This window comes from Lacerta agilis, chromosome 11 (genome assembly GCF_009819535.1).
Source record: "Lacerta agilis isolate rLacAgi1 chromosome 11, rLacAgi1.pri, whole genome shotgun sequence".
Taxonomy (NCBI): domain Eukaryota; kingdom Metazoa; phylum Chordata; class Lepidosauria; order Squamata; family Lacertidae; genus Lacerta; species Lacerta agilis.
The window spans coordinates 27844428-27867012 of NC_046322.1; the positions used below are offsets into that span (position 1 = coordinate 27844428).

The following is a 22585-nucleotide window of genomic DNA, read 5'->3' on the forward strand; positions in this document are numbered from 1 at the left end:
CACTTTTTCAATTCCCCTCTTCTAATCCATTTTCTTTCTGTGGAACTGGGGGAGGCACCTTAGGGATTTTTCCTATTGTTTATGACAGGCACACATATCATGGACGAAAGTTCACAATCCAATGTGGGCAATTCAAGATTCCTCCCCACTTCTGACCTGATCTTCTGAAAGCGAAAAGCTGTAGTTGAACATCCAGTGTAATTTCCCCTCTAACATGAACAAGGCTAATGAAAAGGGAAACCAGCATCTCAAGATGGTGGTAAGCAGCAATGCATTCTTAAGCTAATGCCTGTTAAAATACCGCAAGTTTGTACATTCAAATACAAAGGATAAAATGGCTGGGGGTGGGTGAAATCAAAAGATGTTCCCTCAGGAGAAAATTAAAGAAAGCTGTGTCCATTTCACAATCACAAGTCTATATAGCATGTAAAATCAAACCAACTGAACCTTTAGAATGTCCTCAATACAATGCACTTTGCTGACACTCTGAAACTTCTTCTGATCAGCTTTCTATACTAGCCACTTAATAAATCTCAGTTCCCAACTTCCAACTGCTACATTTTTCTGTAAGCGTAGGAGCAATTTACAGGCCTGAATGTTTACATTAGTAGGTGTTAGGACACACATTCTTCAGGAACTGTAGCAAGTGATAAATGTTTCAATTGCTGTCTTACTATGAAATTAAAGCAAACAGGGTATTATGAACCCTATATTTGAACACTTGATTTCCACATCAATTCTGCAAGCTTATAATTAGGCATTTCTCTTCCAGTTGCCAGGCAAACATTCAACCTGTGTTCAGGAAGCCAAAATAGATGTTTTCTTTTTCAATATTTCAAAGACTAATGGGAGGTTTTGTAGATTAAAATAGACTCTGGAGAGAGAATGACAGACTAGACAAACTTCTATATGTGTTTTATAGGCACATATTACTATGATACATTTTGCAGGAAGAAAATAAATAACAAATTCATAATGGTGGCTCCACTGTAAACATGTAAGTTGTACATGTAATTCTGATTCCAGAAGTGATAATGAACTCCTCTGAAGTATCACTTGAACAATGCTAAATTGTCTTGGGTACAGTTAACAAAACAAAACTATACCAAGTTAGATTATTCAACAATATTATTTCATGCACTCCACAAACAAGGTCTTTATATTTGCTTTTCTTACATAACTTCCAATTTCACTAAGAAAGGGAGTAGAGCATGGCACTTCTCAGTTAACTATACCTAATAAGCTTCTACTCCAAGCACAGACAGTACCATTGAACGAAGGATAGAATCATAGAATCATAGAGTTGGAAGAGACCACAAGGGCCATCCAGTCCAACCCCCTGCCAAGCAGGAAACACCATCAAAGCATACCTGACAGATGGCTGTCAAGCCTCCGCTTAAAGACCTCCAAAGAAGGAGACTCCACCACACTCCTTGGTAGCAAATTCCACTGTCGAACAGCTCTCACTGTCAGGAAGTTCTTCCTAATGTTTAGGTGGAATCTTCTTTCTTGCAGTTTGAATCCATTGCTCCGTGTCCGCTTCTCTGGAGCAGCAGAAAACAACCTTTCTCCCTCCTCTATATGACATCCTTTGATATATTTCAACATGGCTATCATATCACCCCTTAACCTTCTCTTCTCCTGGCTAAACATACCCAGCTCCCTAAGCCGTTCCTCATAAGGCATTGTTTCCAGGCCTTTGACCATTTTGGTTGCCCTCTTCTGGACACGTTCCAGCTTATCAATATCCTTCTTGAACTGTGGTGCCCAGAACTGGACACAGTATTCCAGGTGAGGTCTGACCAGAGCAGAATATAGTGGTACTATTACTTCCCTTGATCTAGACACTATACTCCTATTGATGCAGCCCAGAATTGCATTGGCTTTTTTAGCTGCTGCATCACACTGTTGACTCATGTCAAGTTTGTGGTCTACCAAGACTCCTAGATCCTTTTCACATGTACTGCTCTCAAGCCAGATGTCATCCATCATGTATTTGTGCCTTTCATTTTTTTTGCCCAAGTGTAGTACTTTACATTTCTCCTTGTTAAAAATTCATCTTGTTTGCTTTGGCCCAATTGTCTAATCTGTTAAGGTCATTTTGAAGTGTGATCCTGTCCTCTGGGGTATTAGCCACCCCTCCATATTTGGTGTCATCTGCAAACTTGATCAGGAGAGCTGGAGAGATGGAGTTTACAATCAAAGTGGGAAAAGGAAGAGACAGACAACACTGTCCTCCAGCAAATCCATTGACATCTTCTAAAAACTGTATTTGGGTATTCTGGCAAAATTTATACCTTGTCTGGCTCTTCTACATTAAATTTTCTGTTACCTAATCACCAAATACACTGCCAGAAGATTTATGACCATTTTGCTCACCACCACATTCACAAAGCCATTAAAGTCCTGCCTGGACATTTAGAAGCAGCAGCAAATGAGGAAGCAAAAGTGCCAGATGTGCTCTCACTCTTTCTAGTCATATTTGAGGGTGTGGTGGGAGGAAGGACATCCCCTGTGAAGATATAAACACTCCTCTCTCAAAACTGAAGCACATCCACCTCCCATCTCCATACACGACTCAGAGTCAAGGAGAAGAGGACAGCATGAACCTTTCGTGCTTCTGCGCCAATTCTACTTTTCTTCAGGAGACACTCTAGTCATCTATATACATATAGTTAACCTACAAAGTAATCAACACACGATAATTGTATATACAGAACCAAATGCAGTCCTCCAGTCAAGAGGGCCTTTCTATTTGGCCCTTGGGACATTCCCTCCTGCCCAGCCACAACCCTCACCAGCTCCACTTTGCACCCTCTGTGAGTGGGTTTGGCTTGGCTAGAATGTCTCCTTGACCCACCTTATCCCTTATGTACCCAGTAGGTCACTGCCAAGAGCTTATCCTGCAAGTTCCAAAGTTTTAAAAAGCCAGCTCCACAGTCGTTCGGAGAAGAAGAAGAAGAAGAGTTTGGATTTGATATCCCGCTTTATCACTACCCGAAGGAGTCTCAAAGCGGCTAACATTCTCCTTTCCCTTCCTCCCCCACAACAAACACTCTGTGAGGTGAGTGGGGCTGAGAGACTTCAAAGAAGTGTGACTAGCCCAAGGTCACCCAGCAGCTGCATGTGGAGGAGCGGAGACGCGAACCCAGTTCACCAGATTACGAGTCTACCGCTCTTAACCACTACACCACACTGGCTCTCAGGACTTTCAGTTGCCCCAGTTCTGTGGAACAATATTCCCCTTGAAATTCAGCAGGAGCCCACTATCTGAACTTTCCAGAACCAAATGAAGACAATTTTGTTCATGTTGTATGAATAGGTCTCCGCCATTGGTGTGTATTTTGTTTGTTTTTTTAAAAAAAAACTTGTATTTTTTGTGTTGTGTTTTAACTGTTTTATTTGCTTTTACAGTGGAACCTCGGGTTGCGGACATAATCCTTGATGGAGGCACATCCGCAACCTGCAGCATTCACATCCTGAAGCGCCGCATCTGCGCCGGCACGATATGGCGCTTCTACACATGCGTGAAGCGTGATTTAGTATTTCTGTGCATGGGCAAGTGGCAAAACCCAGAAGTAACGCATTCCGTTACTCCCGGGTTTCCCGCGGTCCGCAACCCGAAAACAAGTAACCTGAAGCATCCGTAACATGAGGTATGACTGTATTATATTTTGTACATCGCCTTGAGATATAACTATGGAAGGAGATTAAAACAACTAATGATTCTTGCTTGCTTGAATGGCAATGGATGTGTGAGTGTGCATTGAAATAAACATACCTTCCAAGAGGTAAAATTAAATTTATTTATTTCTGCACTTTTCCTTCTGGCCTCACCTGCCACTGGCCTAGAAGAGAATGCAGTCCTGGGTCAAAAGTGATTCCCCACCCTTGATCTACAGAAACATCATGAGTTTAGATTAATATGTAATACTTCTTAGCATTTATGTAATGCATTCTGAGTGTTCAACAATAGGTCTTCACAAATATCCCTGCCCGATAGCCGGTGCAATTATTTCCACATTGCTTATGAAGAAGCAAGACAACTTTGACTGGCATAAAGCAGCCAAGTAAGTTCATGGCCAATGTGAAATTTGCTCCAGGAAATTCCCTATCTCATAAAATGTCACTGCGCTAAACAAGCTTAATTAGGCCTGCTTCTCATTGAGGTAGTAAAGCTATAGGTTGATTGCTCCTCCATGCATAAAAACATTTCCACAGAAAATAAACTTATCAGGAAGAAAACTAGACCCCCTTCTGACCAACAGACTAGTTTCTAGATGAAGATTATTATTATTTATACAGAGGAGCATTTAGTCATCTGATTCCTTACCAACAGCATCAATGCTACATGTAGCATGCAGCAATCATGGCTAGTAGCGTTTTGTAATTTTATCTTCCAACCTTCCACAAATTTGTCTAACATCTTTTTGCAACCATCCAAGATGGTGGCCATTACAACATCTTGTGGAAGCAAATTCCAGGCGTGCCTCCTTTCATCTAACCTGCATATTCCAGCATCCAAGTTCTAGTATAATCAGAAAGTGAGAAAGGCTTCTGTGTCTGTCATCTGACTGGATATAGGTATTGACCAAGAACTATTGCAGATAAATACTTGCGCAAATAAGGAATTCTGCAAGATTAGCTTTCCCAACAGGGAGCGGCCCTTGATGCATAGAGTAAATGAGCGTTCTGTATTGGTGTTGACATATGATACCATACCATAATCATTTCAAGTATGCTGAGCTTTGAACCTTTGAAGACAACCTAAAAGCAAAAAATCATTGGGTTCAAACTCAAGCCATGTGCTGCTTCTGCTGCATGAGACCTATAAAGATTTATTTCACATTCACTGCCACTGAAAACCAAGGAGCTAAACCTTTGTCAATAGTCTGGCAATACAAACAAAATATGGTTTAGGCGGATAACTACACCAGGGCTGCACTAGACTACGCTTTTCTTGTTCTAGCATTCAGGTAACACATCAGTGATACTACCAACAGGACTTCACTTGCCAGTTACAAGGTCTGAAATAGTTTATTTGGGGTAGGCAATCCTCTAAGTACTTGGATCCAAGTTATTCTGGGCTTCGCACACCAGCACTATTTTCTTGCATTAGGCCAGGTAGCTCAATGAGAGCCAGTGCAGCACATTCAGTACTGGTGAAACATGGTCCCCATTGGAATGCTCATTTACCAACCCAGCAGCTGTGTTCTGCACTAACTGCAGCTTCCAGAAACCAGCTTCAAGTGTAGCCCCACAAAGAGTACACTGTAATAGTCCAGATGGAAGGGAACTAGAGAATTACTGACTGAGGCCAGTCTAGAAACAGCTGCAACTGGTAGACCAGCCTAATCTGCATATAGGCAACTATGACCACAGAGGCCACTTCTACCTCACCAGGATTCACCAGGTTTTGGCCACCCATCCAGCCCATCTCTGCCACTAGGCATCAGAGCAACCCCTTTACTGTGTATCCCAATTCAGAAGGAATGGAGAGATAGGCCTCCTGTCATCAGAATGGTAATAAAACTATACTCCAAATCCCCAGAGGACAGCTACAAATGGTTTCATGTGGATACAGAATAGTATAGGAGACAGAAGAGACATCTGCAGAATCCCACAGCCCAAAAACCACGGGGTTGGAGAGCAATAGTCTCTTAAATGCTAATTTTTGGTAGCAACCTTGCAAGTAGGAGCAAATCTACTGTAATACAGTGCCTCCAACCCCCAACCTTGACTCTCTCCATGACATCATGGTCAACGGTGTCGAAAAGTGCTGAGAGATCAAGAGGAACCAACAGGGTTGCACAACAGCCTCTCTATGGATAAAGCTCATCAGTCAGTGCAACCAAAGCTGTTTTAGTGCTTAGAGCAGGCTTGAAGCCGGACTGAAATGGGTAAAGGTAATCTACATCCTCCAGGAACACATGCAGTTGGCTGCTCACCACCCACTTGAACATCTTGCCCAGGAATGAAATATTGAGAGTGGGTGGCAGTTTTCTAAAAAGCTCTCGATTCAGGGAGGTCCACTTCCTGAGGGGGCTCTCCACCACCCCTTTCAAGGCAGTGAGCACAATCCTCTCAAAAATGTTTGGACCATGTCAGGGACCCACCCAGTCAATCCTCTCCTACTAGATTTCCCGAACATTGACAGACAGATTGAACAGACATATGGTTGGCCTCACTGCTCCAAGTGTCCTGTCCATTTTTTCAGGCCACGACAATAGAAAAACATGTTAGGGAAAATTCAATACATGGAACTGGAAGTGCACTATAGTCAAATCCAGGACTAGACCATTTTTTAAAAAAACAACAGGCTAACTCCAGGAATCATAGCTTTATAACTGGGGAAAGCTTGCCAAGTTCTTCAATTGTCATGATATTCACAGGAATATGCTTCACTTCATTAGAGGCATGTACTTTGAACTCTGCCTACTCTTTATCATAGTTTCTTCATGACCTCTAGTAGAGATCAAGAAAGAAAAAGTGTTCCTCTGGTAACCAACTCACAAAGAAACTGTCCAAAAACTGTGCAAGTTTTATTATATTAGCACTGAGTTTAATTTTCTTGCATGGTCTGAAAGTGGCAGAACAAGGGCAGGCAGCTTGGCGAGTACTGATGCCCACACTGGTAATTTCATGACCTAGTTTGCTTCTTTTAGTTGCCGGCAATTAACATACTTTGGACAATTATAAACTGCATAAATCAACAGGCTTCCCATATCATTTCAAAAACACTACGGATGCCAGGCTCAAGTTGGTGGACATGCTGTAATTACTTCACAATATACTTATTCCTAAATTGTTAACCTTAGATGAAAAAACAACAAGACAAAACCTTGAATCAGCCCTTGTTAAGTCTTGTGTCGACTTTGAGACAACAGTTCAAGAACAATGAATTTCTGGATCATTTGCACTAGCCTCCCATTTCCAGGCTTTTAGCATTTTTGCCATTAAATTTCAGCTCTCCCAGAGGGCCACAGTCCTATGTTAACAATGCTGGGATTCTCTGAATTCTGGGATTCTCTGAATTCTGGGATTCTCTGAATTCTTAGACTACACATCTGTACATTGCTCATGTGGTATGGGGGTGGCAGTGAAGAGGCAGAGAGAAAATAAAGGTGTTTAGGTTGAGAGAAAGAAGGAAATGCCACTGTGAAAGAAGAAAGAACAGGGCACTGTAGTAGTAGGTGAGAACTTCAAAACTAATGCCACTCTGACTAGGACAGTATGTTTCTAACTACCGGTAAGTCAGGGATGGGGAACTTGTGGGCTTCCAATCTTGTTCAAGAACATCTCTGGAGTACCAGCAACTCCCCACACCTAGTGCTTCAAGTTCTGCCTGGATGTGAATTCTGGGTCATATCAATCAACTCACAAGGCAGAAGCAGTTTTCTCCCCCAGAAGCTTACAAATTTTGCAAGAATTTCAGCAAATGCACAGACCCAGGATACTTATTTAAAATACAAATTTTTGTTGGTTCACAGCACATCCAACAACAAGCCAAGAACTGTGGAAAACATGGCAGGACAATTTGCAAGGAGATTAAAATATTCAAAAGGCTCACAAGTGAGCTACTCAATGAATTGAAATATGTTCATACAATTGAGTAAATTGCTCCTTGCTGACCACTAGAAGTTAATCCACACTCTGAATCCAAATCCAAAAAGCTACATGGCAATATTTCCAATGTCCAATTTTGAAAGCATTTTGAAATTAAGTCATGTTCATCTGTTTATTTGTATTCAAAGTAAAACAAGTATTCAACTTTACACAGTAAGCTTCCTGTGGTTTCTTCCCTCCATTTGTACCTCTTACCCACTGAATTACTTTGGTAACTAATAAATCATGTGATGCCACTTTGACCTTGAGGAACCAGGAGTAAATGTTGAAATTAGGACTCTGTCACTGAAACATCACACACAGAAATGTATTTATTTAGCGGCAACAGATCAAAGTCTGCTGCCTAAGGACACAGAGCAGAATGGGGTGGAGGGAGTATAGGGAAGAAGTGCTAAAAATGAAGCAGACACATAAAATAAAAAGTGATTCCCCTTCCCCACAGCGCAACATATACCATAGTTCAATGTGGAGCCAGCAGCAACATAACACGTTTCTCGCACAGTGGAAGGAAGAGCAGCTGTGCTCAGGTTCACCTTTTCGTTCTCCAGTAATAGCTCTAGATTGGTCTTGACCATAAGAACTACCAAAGAGCACAACACATCTTAGAATTTTAGAAATTCTCCCTTTACAAAGCTACGAGGGCTATCAGCAGCACCATGTGAAGGCTCAAAGTCACTTCTCCAAGGTTGCTTTATCTGCTTGTAGAAATCTAGATACTTTAGAACTCTTGGAAACATGCATCTAGAACCCTGTTCCAGGGAGAGATTGGGAGTAGTGATTTCAAGTGGAAAATACAACTGGTGGGGAAACACCTGCTCTTCCCACTCCCATATCCCCAAGTATCCTATTGCTCCTCTGCACAGCCTCCAGATGCTACTTTTCATTTCAAAAACTACTCATAGAATCATAGAATTGTAGAATTGGAAGGGATCCCAAGAGTCATCTAGTCCAACCCCTAGTCAATCTAGTCAAAGCTGTGATTTCCCCCTCATGTTGATTCAAATATAAAAAAGGTAATGGTAAAGGACCCCTGGACGGTTATGTCCAGTCAAAGGTGACTATGGGGTTGCGGATTTCATCTTGATTTTCAGGCCGAGGGAGCTGGCATTTATCCACAAACAGCATTCCAGGTTGTTCTGGCACAACGGAACACCGTGATGGAAACCAGAGCACACGGAAACGGCGTTTACCTTCCTGCCGCAGTGGTACCTATTTATCTACTTGCACTTGCGTGCTTTTGAACTGCTAGGTTGGCAGGAGCTGGGACAGAGCAACAGGAGCTCACTCCATCACGGGGATTCGAACTGCCAACCTTCGAATCAGCAAGCCCAAGAGGCTCAGTGGTTTAGACCACAGTGCCACTTGCGTCCCCAAATATACAGTCAGGTAACATAGTAACATAGTGTGCTTTAGAGAAAAGGTTGACTGCTGCTTCTCATGCATGCGAAATTGGCACTGTGATTAGCCCAGGCATGGGCATACAGGCAGCGACCATTTGAGGTGTGTCCGGTATGTGCGTAGCCACGCATTGTGAGGAATGCAGACCCAACAACATCACCAAAAGGGTCAGAACAGGGTGTTCACAGGCTTTTTCAATGTGTGTTCTGATTATATGTGATTTCACGCAAGCGCGCAATGACCAGGAGTTGCCTGTATTTCAGGCTTGCAGGGTCTACTTTGCTGCTGTTTTTACTAGAACCTTACTAATTGAGAACCAGGTGCAAAATAATGGCAGGGCTGGGATTACGGAATTCTATGGCTAGCTCAAAATTTTGTTCTCAGTTTCGGAATGGAGCTCACAGTTATGTCTTATGTAATTTGGAAGGCCCCTTTCTCACATTATTGTTAAATAATTGGTAGTCAGAATTCTTGCTGCTGTACTGTAAATCACCTCTGCACATCCCTAAGCTCGCCTAGTCTTCTCCTCATTGCCTCCTCATTGCTCTATAATTTTTGTCTGGGCAGCAAATTTTCCTCCTGGGGAAGTATGCAACCATGCAATTTCACCACCTGCAGTCTGAAAGTATTAAGACCAAAGAACCGTTATGCAACCTCATTTGCTGTTTGTGCAAACTAGTAGGCCTAAGAAGCATTCAAAATAGCCTCACTCTACAGCAACTAAAAGGGATGTGGGTAGTGCTGTGGGTTAAACTACGGAGCCTAGGGCTTGCCGATCAGAAGGTGAGCTCCCATTGTTTGGTCCCAGCTCCTGCCAACCTAGCAGTTCGAAAGCACGCAGTGCAAGTAGATAAATAGGTACCGCTCCGGCGGGAAGGTAAACGGCGTTTCCGTGTGCTGCTCTGGTTCGCCAGAAGCGGCTTAGTCATGGTGGTCACATGACCCGGAAGCTGTACATCGGCTCCCTCAGCCAGTAAAGCAAGATGAGCGCCGCAACCCCAGAGTTGTCCACGACTGGACCTAATGGTCAGGGGTCCCTTTACCTTTACAGCAACTAAAGCATCTTCGCTATCCATCCAATTTGCAATCCCATTATTTCACACGGTTGTCACGAGGATAAAATGAAGAGAGGGAGAAGTTTGCACTCCACTTGAGCCTTTTGGAGAAAAGCTGGGATATAAATGTACTTTATATGCCACACTTGGCTCTATATGATGAATAGATCAATGGTTATTTTTCGTGATGAGTCTGGGGACACTCCCATGTTCAGGAATCAGAAATACTACAGAAACCCAACTGCTAGGGGGGAGCAGCAGTGGAAGAGGGTACAGTGGTACCTCGGGTTACGAACTTAGTTTGTTCTGGAGGTCTGTTCTTAACCTGAGGTACCACTTTAGCTGATGAGGCCTCCCGCTGCCGCCGTGCCGCCGCCACACGATTTCTGTTCTCATCCTGGGGCAAACTTCTTAACCCGAGGTACTACTTCTGGGTTAGCGGAGTTTGTAAGCCGAAGTGTTTGTAACCCAAGGTACCATTGTAGTTGCTTTCAAGCCCTGCTTGTGGGCTTCCTGGAAGCATCTGGTTGGGCACAGTGAGAAACAGGATGCTAGAGTAGATGAACCTTTGGTCTGATTCAACAGAGTTCCTCTTATGTTTTCAATTGTTTGCATTTGCAATGCTAGGACTGCAATAAAACTTGAGATGTTGAACTGCACGGCTACATTACAATTACCTTATCAGCATTCCTAGTTTCAACTAGTTTTAAGTGGGCACAGTCAAATCTTACTCCTGATAAGATTGTACTTAAGAATGTTTCACATGTTTTAATGATTGGTGAGGAGAGAGAAATCAGATGTAACACTTGCTGTTGCAAGTGGTTCAATAATAACCACTCAACAATGAGTTCTGAAGGGTTTAAAAAAAAAAAACAACCCACCCACCTCACACACAGTGAACAGCATTGTAGAAAGACAAACATCACACGTCTATTTACATTGCAAATGCTCTCATCATCCAAATGCACCTAACAGCATGCATTTTGTTTAGAAGAACTGTCTTTCAAATCCTTAGTAGGAACACAGGAAGATGCCTTGCACTGAGTCAGACCCTTAGTTCATCTAGTTCAGTATTCTGTGCACTGCCTGGGAGTGGCACTACAGAACTTCAGGCAAGGAGTCTCTCCCAGTCCTTGCTAGAGATGTAGGGGATTGAATCTGAGACGTTCAGCATGCGAAGCAGAAGCTGCACCACTGAGCTACAGCCCCAGGAGGAACAAAATCTAGTGTTTCATGCAGATGGAACTCAACTCTGCACAAACACCCAAACGAAAAGAAAAAGAAAATATTATTTCTGCTAAGATCTGCATAGGATGTTGCTTAATATCTGTACCCTATTCTTCTGCTCACAGAGCAGTCATAGCGACTTACAGAAAGCACACACAATGTAATAAAAAGCTATGAAACAAGCCATTAATAAATGTAAAGCAGTTCATTAAAAGCAACAAACAAAAAAACCCTAAAGTATTAAAAGCCGTTGAAATAAAATAAACATTTTCAGGTCTGACAACAAAGGGAGCACCAAGTCCATGAGATTTCACTGGCACTACAACCAAGACCACTCAACTCTGGTTATCAGGCAAGTGAGCGCAAGACATTGGCTTAGCTAGTTCACACATCACTTTAAACCATAGTTAAAGCCAGTGCCTTTTTTCAAAAAAAAAAAAAATGTTTAGGAGTACTCCCATTTTCCTGCTCATATTGAAATACAGCCCCTCAATGAGGCCAAATTGAGATTCACAAAATGTTTAGGGGTATGTGTCCCCCCACACAAAAGCACTGCTAAAGCTAGACTAAACCACGGTTTTCTTTAGCATTATGTCCAAATCCGGCCTCACATTTTATTTCTCTCCATCAAACCTTGAATTGCAAAGCAGGATTTGTTCTTGGCCTATTGCTCAAAGTTTGTTTGGAGGAAATATGACATAACACTAAACTAGGCCCATGGCAGGAACAGAAGAGGAGGAGCAGCAAAGTGCCCTCAATTTCAGCAGCATACATCAGCCTGCTGTGTGTTCAACTTTCCTATGGTTTAAACCTGTGACATGCAAACAAGGCCAATGGTACAGATAGGAAGACCTTCAGGCAGAAAGATTTTAATACGGGAGCAGAGAGGTTATGCCAACCCATAATAAGCATTGGGGGAAGGAGTGGGTTTTTTTGGGGGGGGGGATAAAACACTTTATCTCAAAGCTATACCCTTCTATTCCATATTTCTATTAATAAAAAGAGTTAGAGGAAAGAAGCAAAACTACCCTGGCAACTTTAAAAACTGCTTGCTAAAAAGCCACTTTTTACAAGAAAAGACAAGGAAACTCTAGGTGCTTAAAATAAGATAAGACTACTGCCCCATGTCTCAACAGTGGCACATGCACATGGATAGGACGGTTGCTAAAAAATATGCCCCCGAGAAAGGATTTGTTCTGAAACACTTTGGGCATAGAATAAATCACATTTCAAGCACCTGGACTTTTACTTTATTTCATTATTATTTTTTGCCTGCCAATAGCACTTTTGCAGTTTTGTGGTTGGTTTTTCCGACATTTTATAAAACACCTGAGAATATTACTTTCTGCCCTACAATTTTAAAGGTTTCTTTACATTATTCAAGTGACCTTTTTGAGAAATGACTTTAAAACCAGTAAATTATGAGGAAACAGTATAGCACCGAGCCATTTCTGATTTGAATTACACCTTCAGCAGATGTTTCGCTCCAGCCTCTATGAAATGGAATAAATTGTGTTTTAAGATCAAATTTTATCCCCACAAGGTTACAGTCGGCTTGCTATATTTAAAGACTGATTTCCTATTCTTTAGTAAATGTAAAAATGTAACAGACAGCACTGTTTACAGGAGCACCATCATTAACACCACAGTTGCCCTTTCAAATTCAGCCCAGAAACATTCTCTCATTAAACCCACAATACAAGAAGAATGTTAACAGGAATTTACAAAGCAGCTGAAAGTACAAACACACACCCACGTTGGCTTATTAATTAACTGAGGCACTTTGAAATGCACAGTTAAATTTCTGGATGCAAGCATGGCAATCAATAAAAGTACTTCCCTACAGAAAAGGTAGAATACTGTATTCAGTTTAGCACCCACAATTCAAAGGAGGATGTCAAAACACTGGAAAGAATTGATAGGAGACCTAGAAGAATTGTCTGTCACAGAAGGTGAAAATAGGAAGAATTTCCCCCAATTTAAGAACAGCTCAGTGCTAGAATGAACCATCTAGTGATGTTTTGGAACATTCTTACTAGTTTAAGAAGTTGAAGATGCTTTTATGAAGCAATCTTTTAGGTACAGAATATCTTGTCATAGGACAAAGGTCTGGACAACCACTACCAATTAAGATTCTATTATGGGGTGAGCTCCTGTTGCTCTGTCCCAGCTTCTGCCAACCTAGCAGTTCAAAAGCATACCACTGCAGCGGGAAAGTAAACGGCATTTCCGTGCGAACTGGCACTCGTCACAGTCTTCCGTTCTCCAGTAGCCGTTCAGTCTTGCTAGTCGCTTGACCCAGAAAGCTGTCTGTGGACAAACGCTGACTGAAACGCAGCCTGAAAAGCGAGGTGAGCTCCGCACCCCATAGTCGCCTTTGACTGGACTTAACCATCCAGAGGACCTTTACCTTTTTCCTTGTTTATAAGAGAACAGTCCTGGATTCAAAGTCCCACTCAACTCCCATCATCCCTGTTGAAAATCTCATTCCTCCTGAGCTGCAGATGTATGAGATTGTACATGTCACATGTCTGTTTATATTCCAGCACTGATTATTGGAGCCTTGTGAGAGGAAATTGAGATATGCTGTTTCCGCTCTGTATAGCTTTTGCTTTTGCAGTTCTCTCTCCAAGGAAGAAAGACAGCGAGAGAAGCCATGTTTTCTTTGTTCTGTTATGTTTGATTTATTTTGCAATAAATTAGGCTTAGATGTTACTCCTCAAGGCTGAGCTTCTGTTTTGAACTCTGTTAATTGTGTGCTCATGTCCCTGGATATGGGCCACATCAGTGTGATGGGAGACTGGAGTGATGAATCCTGGGTGACGCTGCATTGGGGGAAGGCACCAGACCTTGGCATTATCACCCAACAATCCCCAGCTAACAGAACCAGTGGTCAGGGATGATAAGAACTGTAGTCCAAAAACAGCTGGAGACCCAAATTTGGGAAGCCCTGCTTTAGTCTATTGAGATGCTGCTGCCAAGAGTTTCATGGACATTCACTGGATGGTGTCCACAATAACACTCTCCTAATTACTCCATGCTGTGGTCCTAATACTAGAACTGAGTTTTTGAAGAAACACTGCTTATTGAGTCCATACTAGGAATAGGAAGCAGACCAAAAAAGTAAGAGGAGCTTCAAATATAATGCAAGTCTTTATGACATCTTAAGGCAATGCAATTGGCAGCTATAGTGTTACTGCGGACAGTAACTGTCAATCTTGTTTAACAATTCTTCCCAAGCATTCAAATAATAGTTTATGACATTTCAGAAGTAAAGGAATCTCAATGTTGACGCTTTTAGAAGGCAATTTTCCCTGAACAATGCACTTAACAAGTTCATAAGTATTACTGAACAGAAGTGGTCTAAGAGCTAGAGGAACTTATACAAATATAAACAAAGTTCCTTTATTCATATTCAACAGAAAGCACTGCAGTCGGCAGCAGTATCCAGGCAGAAATGGGTAAAATGTTCGGAAAAATCCATACATATGGCAGCCCATGTAGGCAGTGCTGTTTTCCCATAAAAGTAGCTCAACAACTTTGCCCCCCCCCAAAAAAAGCTCAACAACTCTGCCAAAAAACCTCTGTCCAGAATTTCACTCTTTGAAATATGGCAACCTTACTTAAAGTGGTTAGAGAAAGAGGTTCTCTTCAACTTAAAAGCAGAATGGAAAGTAAATTAAATTCTGAGTAGGGAACTATGCACACTGAAGCAAACATAATACTAACTTTACATACATGTTGATGTCTAAATGGGCCATTACCACAAACATCTTGCAATTGTAGAGAAAAGAAATGTCGGTTTCTGCATATGGCTACCATGAAAACCCCAATATTAGCATGGGGAAATGCACTGTAAGTATGGCAGAGTTATAATGCCAATAATAAAAAAATGATACAGCCATATTAAGTTCCAACCATCCCAACTAGCGTTATCACACAGTTGCAGAAGTTTCAGCTACTAATAATGCAATGGAAATGGATCAGCCCCATACAAGGAGGAAATATGAAATGAGGACTGTCTTAGGGACTCATTTGGAGACTCTGGGTGGAATTCAACATGGCGCTACATTGAACATTCCATCTGTGCAAGCAGATATGCTTGCCAGATGGAATGATGCCCCACCCACTCACTCCATGCTGTTCTGTGGGTTCTCTAAACCCCCACAGAGCCAATTTCAGGGGCACAGAGAGAGGAGAAGCGGAAAACCTTGTTGTGGAAGCCTTTGCACAGGACTTCCACTGACAGGGTGGATTCCTTAGATGAATCATACCCGTTATATAGAGATTTATAAAACTCAGGTTGTATCATGTGGGCAGAGGAGCGGGAAGGTGGAGAACGTGAGCCTAATGCTATGCATGGCAGTGCTGGCAGGGACTGAAGGGGCTTGCTGCCCAAAACCACATCTGGGGGTTGGGACCAGGACAGTAAAATGCTGGTTTAGTGCTATAAGTAAACCACACATGTCATTCATGATATATTTTGGGGGCAGAAGCCTCAACAGGCTGATTTTAATATACTTAAGGAATGTCATTATTACCTTTTTGCTTCCTCTAGGTGGCATAAGTACTCATAAGCGATATTCTGACGTCGCCTTTCATCCATTTCCTCCGCTGAAAGCCGTGCATCATCCACAATAGCTGTAGATACAAAATCATGTCTAATTACACATAATGAAGAGTAACAATTACATCTTGGGGGAGGGAGGGAATGATTTGTTAAATATGTGGAATTGCTTTTTATGAATTGGACATTATTAGTTTTAGCTTAATGCATACATTTAATTACCATCTGTTAAACAAAAGTATGTTTTAACACATATATATTTTAAAAAGAAATATAATATGAAAAGAAGGAAGAGAGGATCCTGAAAATGTGAATACTTTGCACCCAAAATTAACAGTTGCTTCAAAACAAGCTTATGGACTTGCAAAGTGTACTTTCAACATTCTATAGATAGTTGATACATACTTAATCATTTCAAGAATGCTCATCCCATTAAAAGATATAGTTTATTCACTTTTTTAAAGGCAGTAGAGTCAGAACAACTGTGAGATATATTTCCTCACAAGCATTTCAAAAGTACAATGGTAAACAAAGGCTAACAATTAAGAGGACATTATGAACTTCAGCTACAAAACAGTAGAATATAAAATATTTAAGGGCAATGGTATTTAAAGGCAGCATGAAATGAGAGATTTGGAGATTCAAAGCAAGTGCAGTAAAATGATGCATCTTTTGGTCATATTCCAATTTGTTTCTTTTAGGAGAAAAATAGAAGGATCTCATCAAAACCTAATGATCATCCACATAACAATAGTATAAAGCATTGCCATTCCCTGTGGCCTTCTCACTTTCCTCTGCATAATTCAGTTCTGTTCATTTCCTGGAGCCATCTAAAGCTAGTAACTTTGGAAGCATTTTTACCAATGAATTTAGTTTTGGGCCACATTGCTAAATGGAACCTCCACATCCAGAAGCAATCACTTCTGCCCTAAGAATTTTTTTTAAGCCCTGCTGTATCAGACCAAAGGCCACCTAATCAAGAATCCTTTCCCCACAGTGGCTAACCAGATGCTTCTGGAAATCCCAAAGCAGGACATGAGTGCAACTTAACTCTCTTGCTTGCGTTCCCCAGGAAATGGTATTCAGAGGGAAACTGGAAATCATAGATAGCCCAATCATCTATCTATCATTTAGTCACGATGGCTATCAATATACCTATACATGCTGAATGTCTCTTAAAACAGGTTTCAAACTATTTTAATCCCTTTTTTCTATTCAGCAATTGGGAAGTAAAATTATATACTCACTTTTGTGGGACTTGATAAAATCTTTCACAAATACACACAACAATATGGCTTTCTAATTTATGACTGCAGAGGAGAGGAAGCTACATGAATGTTATGAGCAGTTATCCATTTGTCTCTGCCTGAAATAACATCTTTGTGACTCCACACTGTCAGATTATAGATTATACATAGACAAAGAGGCTTCATGAGCTTTGCCTCTATAATTTAAAATCACTTTTAATACTACTGTAGGGTTGCTTCAGTATGAAAGTTAGATTGAATTGGAGGAGTGTAAACAATGGTTCTTCTATTTATAACATACAAACAAAATGTCCATTAAGTTTGATGGGCAGGGTAGGGAATGAAAGTTTCACCCCCAACCCTACTTTCCTGCTATTCCTTCCTCCCATCCACAATCAAGGCCAAGGTTAAGGCAGCATGTCATAGGAGCCTGGGTCCCTCTTTCAGTGTTAGCAGTTCACAACCCCAAATTCCACAGGCATATTCTATGGTAAAACACCTTTGAAATGTTATAAAATAAAATCACAATCAGACCAGCTCACAATTAAAACAAAAGCATCATCATAATCAATAACTGGCAAGACCATATTCAACAAACCATCTCCTCCTCCTCCTTAAAACACAATAAACCCTCAAACATTACAATATGACCCCCGGGTAAGGAACACTGCCCCCCAACCCAGGAGCAGTGTTTGGTATAGGGTGATCAAAACAGCAACACTGTGCGATGCAATGTCTACATCCCTCCTCACAAAGTGGACTCCTGGTTTTGAAGAGGAGAATGAGAGGAAGAAGGAACCACCCAATTGTTGACTTCTGCAGCCATCAGTAGACACCAGCAAGTTGTGCACCACCTCAACTTTGCCCCAGTTTCTCTGAAATTGGACAGCAAATTTATTTCTGGTGGCCCACAGCTTGTCGATGAAGAATAGGCACAGAGCAACCGTGAATGGCAGCAGCGGCTGCTCAGGGATGGACCAGAAGTGATGGGAGGGAGGAAGTGATTAGAAATGGGTAGAGAGAAGATTAGGAACCAGAAAAACACAGAATTCTATTGTATAACAATCTGAATTCTTGGAATTCACATTTTAATGCAAAAATAATGCAACATTAATGCTACAACAGGCAGAAAAATTATTAAGGGGTCCGCCAAGATCCTAAGCAATTTTCACATATAATGTGTTGCAGTAATCTAACCTAGAGCTTACCAGAGCAAAGATAACAGAAGTTAGGTTATCCCTGTCCAAATAGGGGTGCAGTTGGGCCACTTGCCAAAGTGGATAGAAGGCACTCTCCACCACCAAGGCCACCTGTTATGCCATGAAGCTCACTGTTTAGATATGATGAAACCCTCTATTCAACCCTAAATATGTCAGCATTGTTGCTGAGAACTGCTGCAGAAGAAAAGACCTCAGTAATACTGTTCCAGATACATACAGCTTGCAGGCTTTGCAGATACAGATACAGATACAAGTACAGTGGTACCTTGGGTTACATACGCTTCAGGTTACATACGCTTCAAGTTACATACTCCGCTAATCCAGAAATAACACTTCAGGTTAATAATTTTGCTTCAGGATAAGAACAGAAATCGTGCTCTGGCGGTGCAGCGGGAGCGGGAGGTCCCATTAGCTAAAGTGTTGCTTCAGGTTAAGAACAGTTTCAGGTTAAGAACGGACCTCCGGAACGAATTAAGTACGTAACCAGAGGTACCACTGTAGAAAGCATTTCTGTTGCTCTAGCAATTCCAAGATGTAACACAGACTCTGACTCATGGACAGACTCACTGATTGACATGCCTTAATCATTTATATAGATGGCACTGGGCTGTTGTCATAACAACTGGTTTGGCTGATGTTGCACCTGTTGGCTTATCTCATACATGGGATGATTTGCGCTCAGTAAAGAAATTAATCCCTTCCTCCATGTCCAGTTCCTCCAACGAAAGCTTTTCCTTCCACTAGTTTCTTGTGACTATCAACACCAAGCTGCTTCTTAACCCCATAACTGGGGTGCTTCCATGATCTTATATTTTTCTTACTACCGTGCCCCTCCTATGAGGACAATGAAATGTTGACTTAAGAAGCTAAGATATCAATAAGTATTTTGTGCATGCATGCAAACCCTTATCTTATCTCTTCATAGCGTAACCAGGAAGTATTCAATTAACCAGTTTCCTGTTTTGTCTGAACCAGGAAACTTGGTTACCAGGTTCACAACAAGCCAGGATATTAAACCAAGTTCAAACTGTGGTTTCAATATCCTGGCATTTTCTGAAGCTGGTAACCATATTTATTTACATATCTATATACTGTATATAAAATCCTTCAAGCTGCATGTTTGTTTGTTTTCGCCTTTCTCCGTAACCGCTTGACCGATTGGCTTCAGATTTGGACACAACATGCCTTGGCCATATGGGAAGGATCTTAGGTACCTAGATTGTAAAAATACCACACCTTTCTCAGGTAAATCCATGAATTTGTGCAAAAAGCACCCTCCAGTGGACGTTAAATAGCACAGCACACAACACCCGTTGCCGATCCCTCATCCTCCCCTCTGATGTCACTGCCACCACCCAATCAACAGGCACGCCGCCCGCAAAAGGCAGCCTGCACGCAAAGACGGAGTTTGGCCTTCATGGCTTCTAGATGCCGCTTGCAGCAGCTATAGAGAGAAGCCGCGCCATAGCCATGCCGCCCGGAAACGTCCCGTCCACCTTTTGGGAGGGCGGACGGATGGGTAGGAAAGCTAAGCTGCCCGCTAACACCGAGATAGCCTGCTGATAGAAGGGGCAGGTACACAGCGAAGCAATGGCACAGTCAGGCCGGCTGCAAACATCCCATCCACCATTTCCGGTTTCGGGTGGCCTAACCTGATACTGTACAAACAAATATACTGCCCTCCAATACACATCAACAACATCAAACCAATACATACAAACAATTCAAAAAAAAAAGGAATCAGAAAATACAACAATACTAATAATGAGTTATATGCACAAAAACAATAACGAGCAAGAAAAGAAAACCAAAACAACCTCAACTTCAACGCAAAGACCTATGGTAAGGCACCACTTTCTCTTTTATACTACATCTTCCTTTCCCATTACACTAAAGCAGCCACAGCAACGCGTGGCCGGGTCAGCTAGTTTATTTTAAAACCATATAACCAGTCTACTTTTTGAGGACTCAAGGTGGCTAACAAGTCAAAATACAAAAACAATATTTGAAAGTATAAAATAATCCCCAAATTTGAATGGAAAGGGAAGATTATGGTTAATTAGAGACTTCCAGGTTAAAATTGCTGTTTACTCAAAACTTGTGTGAAATACTTGATTTAATAAGCCAAGATAACAACAATATATAATTGGCTGAACCAGCTCACTGCATCAAGTTTGTGTGTATAGGTAGAACTACACAAACCCTCAAATTTAAGAAAGTCAATTAAAAAACAAAGCTGGCAATTCTGGCATCAAGTGCAAATAGAAATGTGCACACACAAAAAGTCATTAGATAATATCGGTAAAATTGACAGAACTGCTGTCGATCTATTTGCCATTTATTGGAATACTGCCCTTCAACCAATAAGTACCCATGGCACTTAGCAAAGATTATAAACAAAAACCATGCAAAATCAGAACAAAAGATAAAAGCAAGCAATTAAAAGCTTATTAGTTCCACATGGAGAATTTGGGGGTTCTCTGTTCACACAGTTTGTGATATTTTGGCCTCAAACTTAACAACCTATGGTAAAAGCAAAACACTTTGGCTGCAATCAGCTTATAATTTAAGTCAACAGGGAACAACTCAAGTTAATAAAAGTAGAGTTTATTCCACAGTAGTAAATTATTAGTTGCTAGAGCATTTGCTTGTTTTATCTGGGCTTCATTCCTCATCTCTTTGTTAGTGGTGCACAACCAAAACAAATTTCAAAATAGATTAGTTTGTGCTAACTTATACTGTATGCAAGATTCTATCTTTGTACTGATTAGTAGTGGGTTAGGCTAGGTAACTTTCATTTCTTAACTAGCTTTTCAATTATATAATCATGAAAGCTGTATGCAGCATAAGGAGTCGGGAAGGACAAATCCTGTTGTCAGGCAAGATAAGGTAAACAAGACTAGAGATGATAGTCATATAATACTCTCCATTGTGATGTTTAGACAAAGGGCTAAGCAGCAGGCATTGGAAAGATAAAAAACAACGCTTAAATATAATCCACAAAAACAATTTACCCAAAAAGTACAGTTCCTCCCAGGATCCAAATATATGATAATGTGGATCCAAAGAACAGTGTAACTAGCTCTGCATATTCAGTGAGGTCTAAGGATTTAATATTCCTAGCAAAAGCCATTCTTGCATTACGCCAAATTACTTTTGAAACTGCAATCTTGGTGCTCCTCCAAGTCACTCTATCCTGTACTGTATACTACTTTGTCTCTGCAAAATAGCATTTGGTTTGCCATTCAGAAGAACCCCAATGGGCATATATCCAAGCCATCTGAGCACACCTAAAGTGGCCCTTTGGGCTCTGGTCCATGTTAATAAATCTCAAAGTCACTGTTAACCCAGCAGGAATGTAGGAAGCTGCCTTATACCAAAGTCAGGCCATTGGCCCACCTAGTTCAGTACTGCCTCTACACTAACTAGCAGCAGCTCTCTGGGGTTTGAAACAAAGTCCCCAAGCCTTATCTGGAGATGCTGGGGACTGAACCTTCCCTGTACATATAAAACTGCTTTATAGCCAGGCTACTAGTACATCCAGTCCAATCTTGTCTACTCTTAAATGGTAACAGTTTTCTAAAGTTGTAGGCAAATGTCTTTCCTCCCTCAAGAGCTTTTAAATGGAGATGCCAAGGACTGAATTGCCACCTTCTCCTGCATACAAATCAATGTGTTTGATTTGTTGCAAGTCTCCCAGACTGGTTAGAGCAACCCAGTCAGATGAGTGGCATCAGGCCCAGCCCAGGTGCGGATTCTCTCCCCACGGTTCTGGCCTCAATGAGGGAGCCTGTCTTGGGGGCACCTGGTTATGCCCTCTCAAAAAAAAATGCATCTGGGGAGAGGGGACCCCAGCCCAGCACATGCTCAGCCTCTGTAAGATATACTACTTCAAGATTACTACTTTGCAACCATGCCATAAGGTTGCCGTTGACATTCAGTCTTCGTTAACTACAGTGGTACCTCGGGTTATGGACGCTTCAGGTTACAGGCACTTCAGGTTACAGACTCTGCTAAGCCAGAAATAGTACCTCGGGTTAATAACTTTGCTTCAGGATGAGAACAGAAATCGGGCGGCGGCGGCACAGCAGTAGCGGGAGGCCCCATTAGCTAAAGTTGTACCTCAGGTTAAGAACAGTTTCAGGTTAAGAACGGACCTCCGGAACGAATTAAGTTCTTAACCAGAGGTACCACTGTACTCTCTATATAACTCATGTGCCAGATATTTTGAAAAGATAGCATTAG

The 22585-nt window shown here is 41.6% G+C and overlaps 1 protein-coding gene across 2 annotated transcripts in view; it reads right to left on the reverse strand.

The window, feature by feature from the left end:
- Nucleotides 1-22585, reverse strand: part of IQGAP2 (IQ motif containing GTPase activating protein 2) — a 124160-nt gene that overhangs the window by 84785 nt on the left and 16790 nt on the right. For both annotated transcript variants that reach the window (XM_033164361.1, XM_033164362.1), the window contains exon 2: nt 15848-15947. In XM_033164361.1, coding sequence (XP_033020252.1) covers nt 15848-15947 — 100 coding nt within the window. The remainder of the gene's footprint in view (nt 1-15847; nt 15948-22585) is intronic.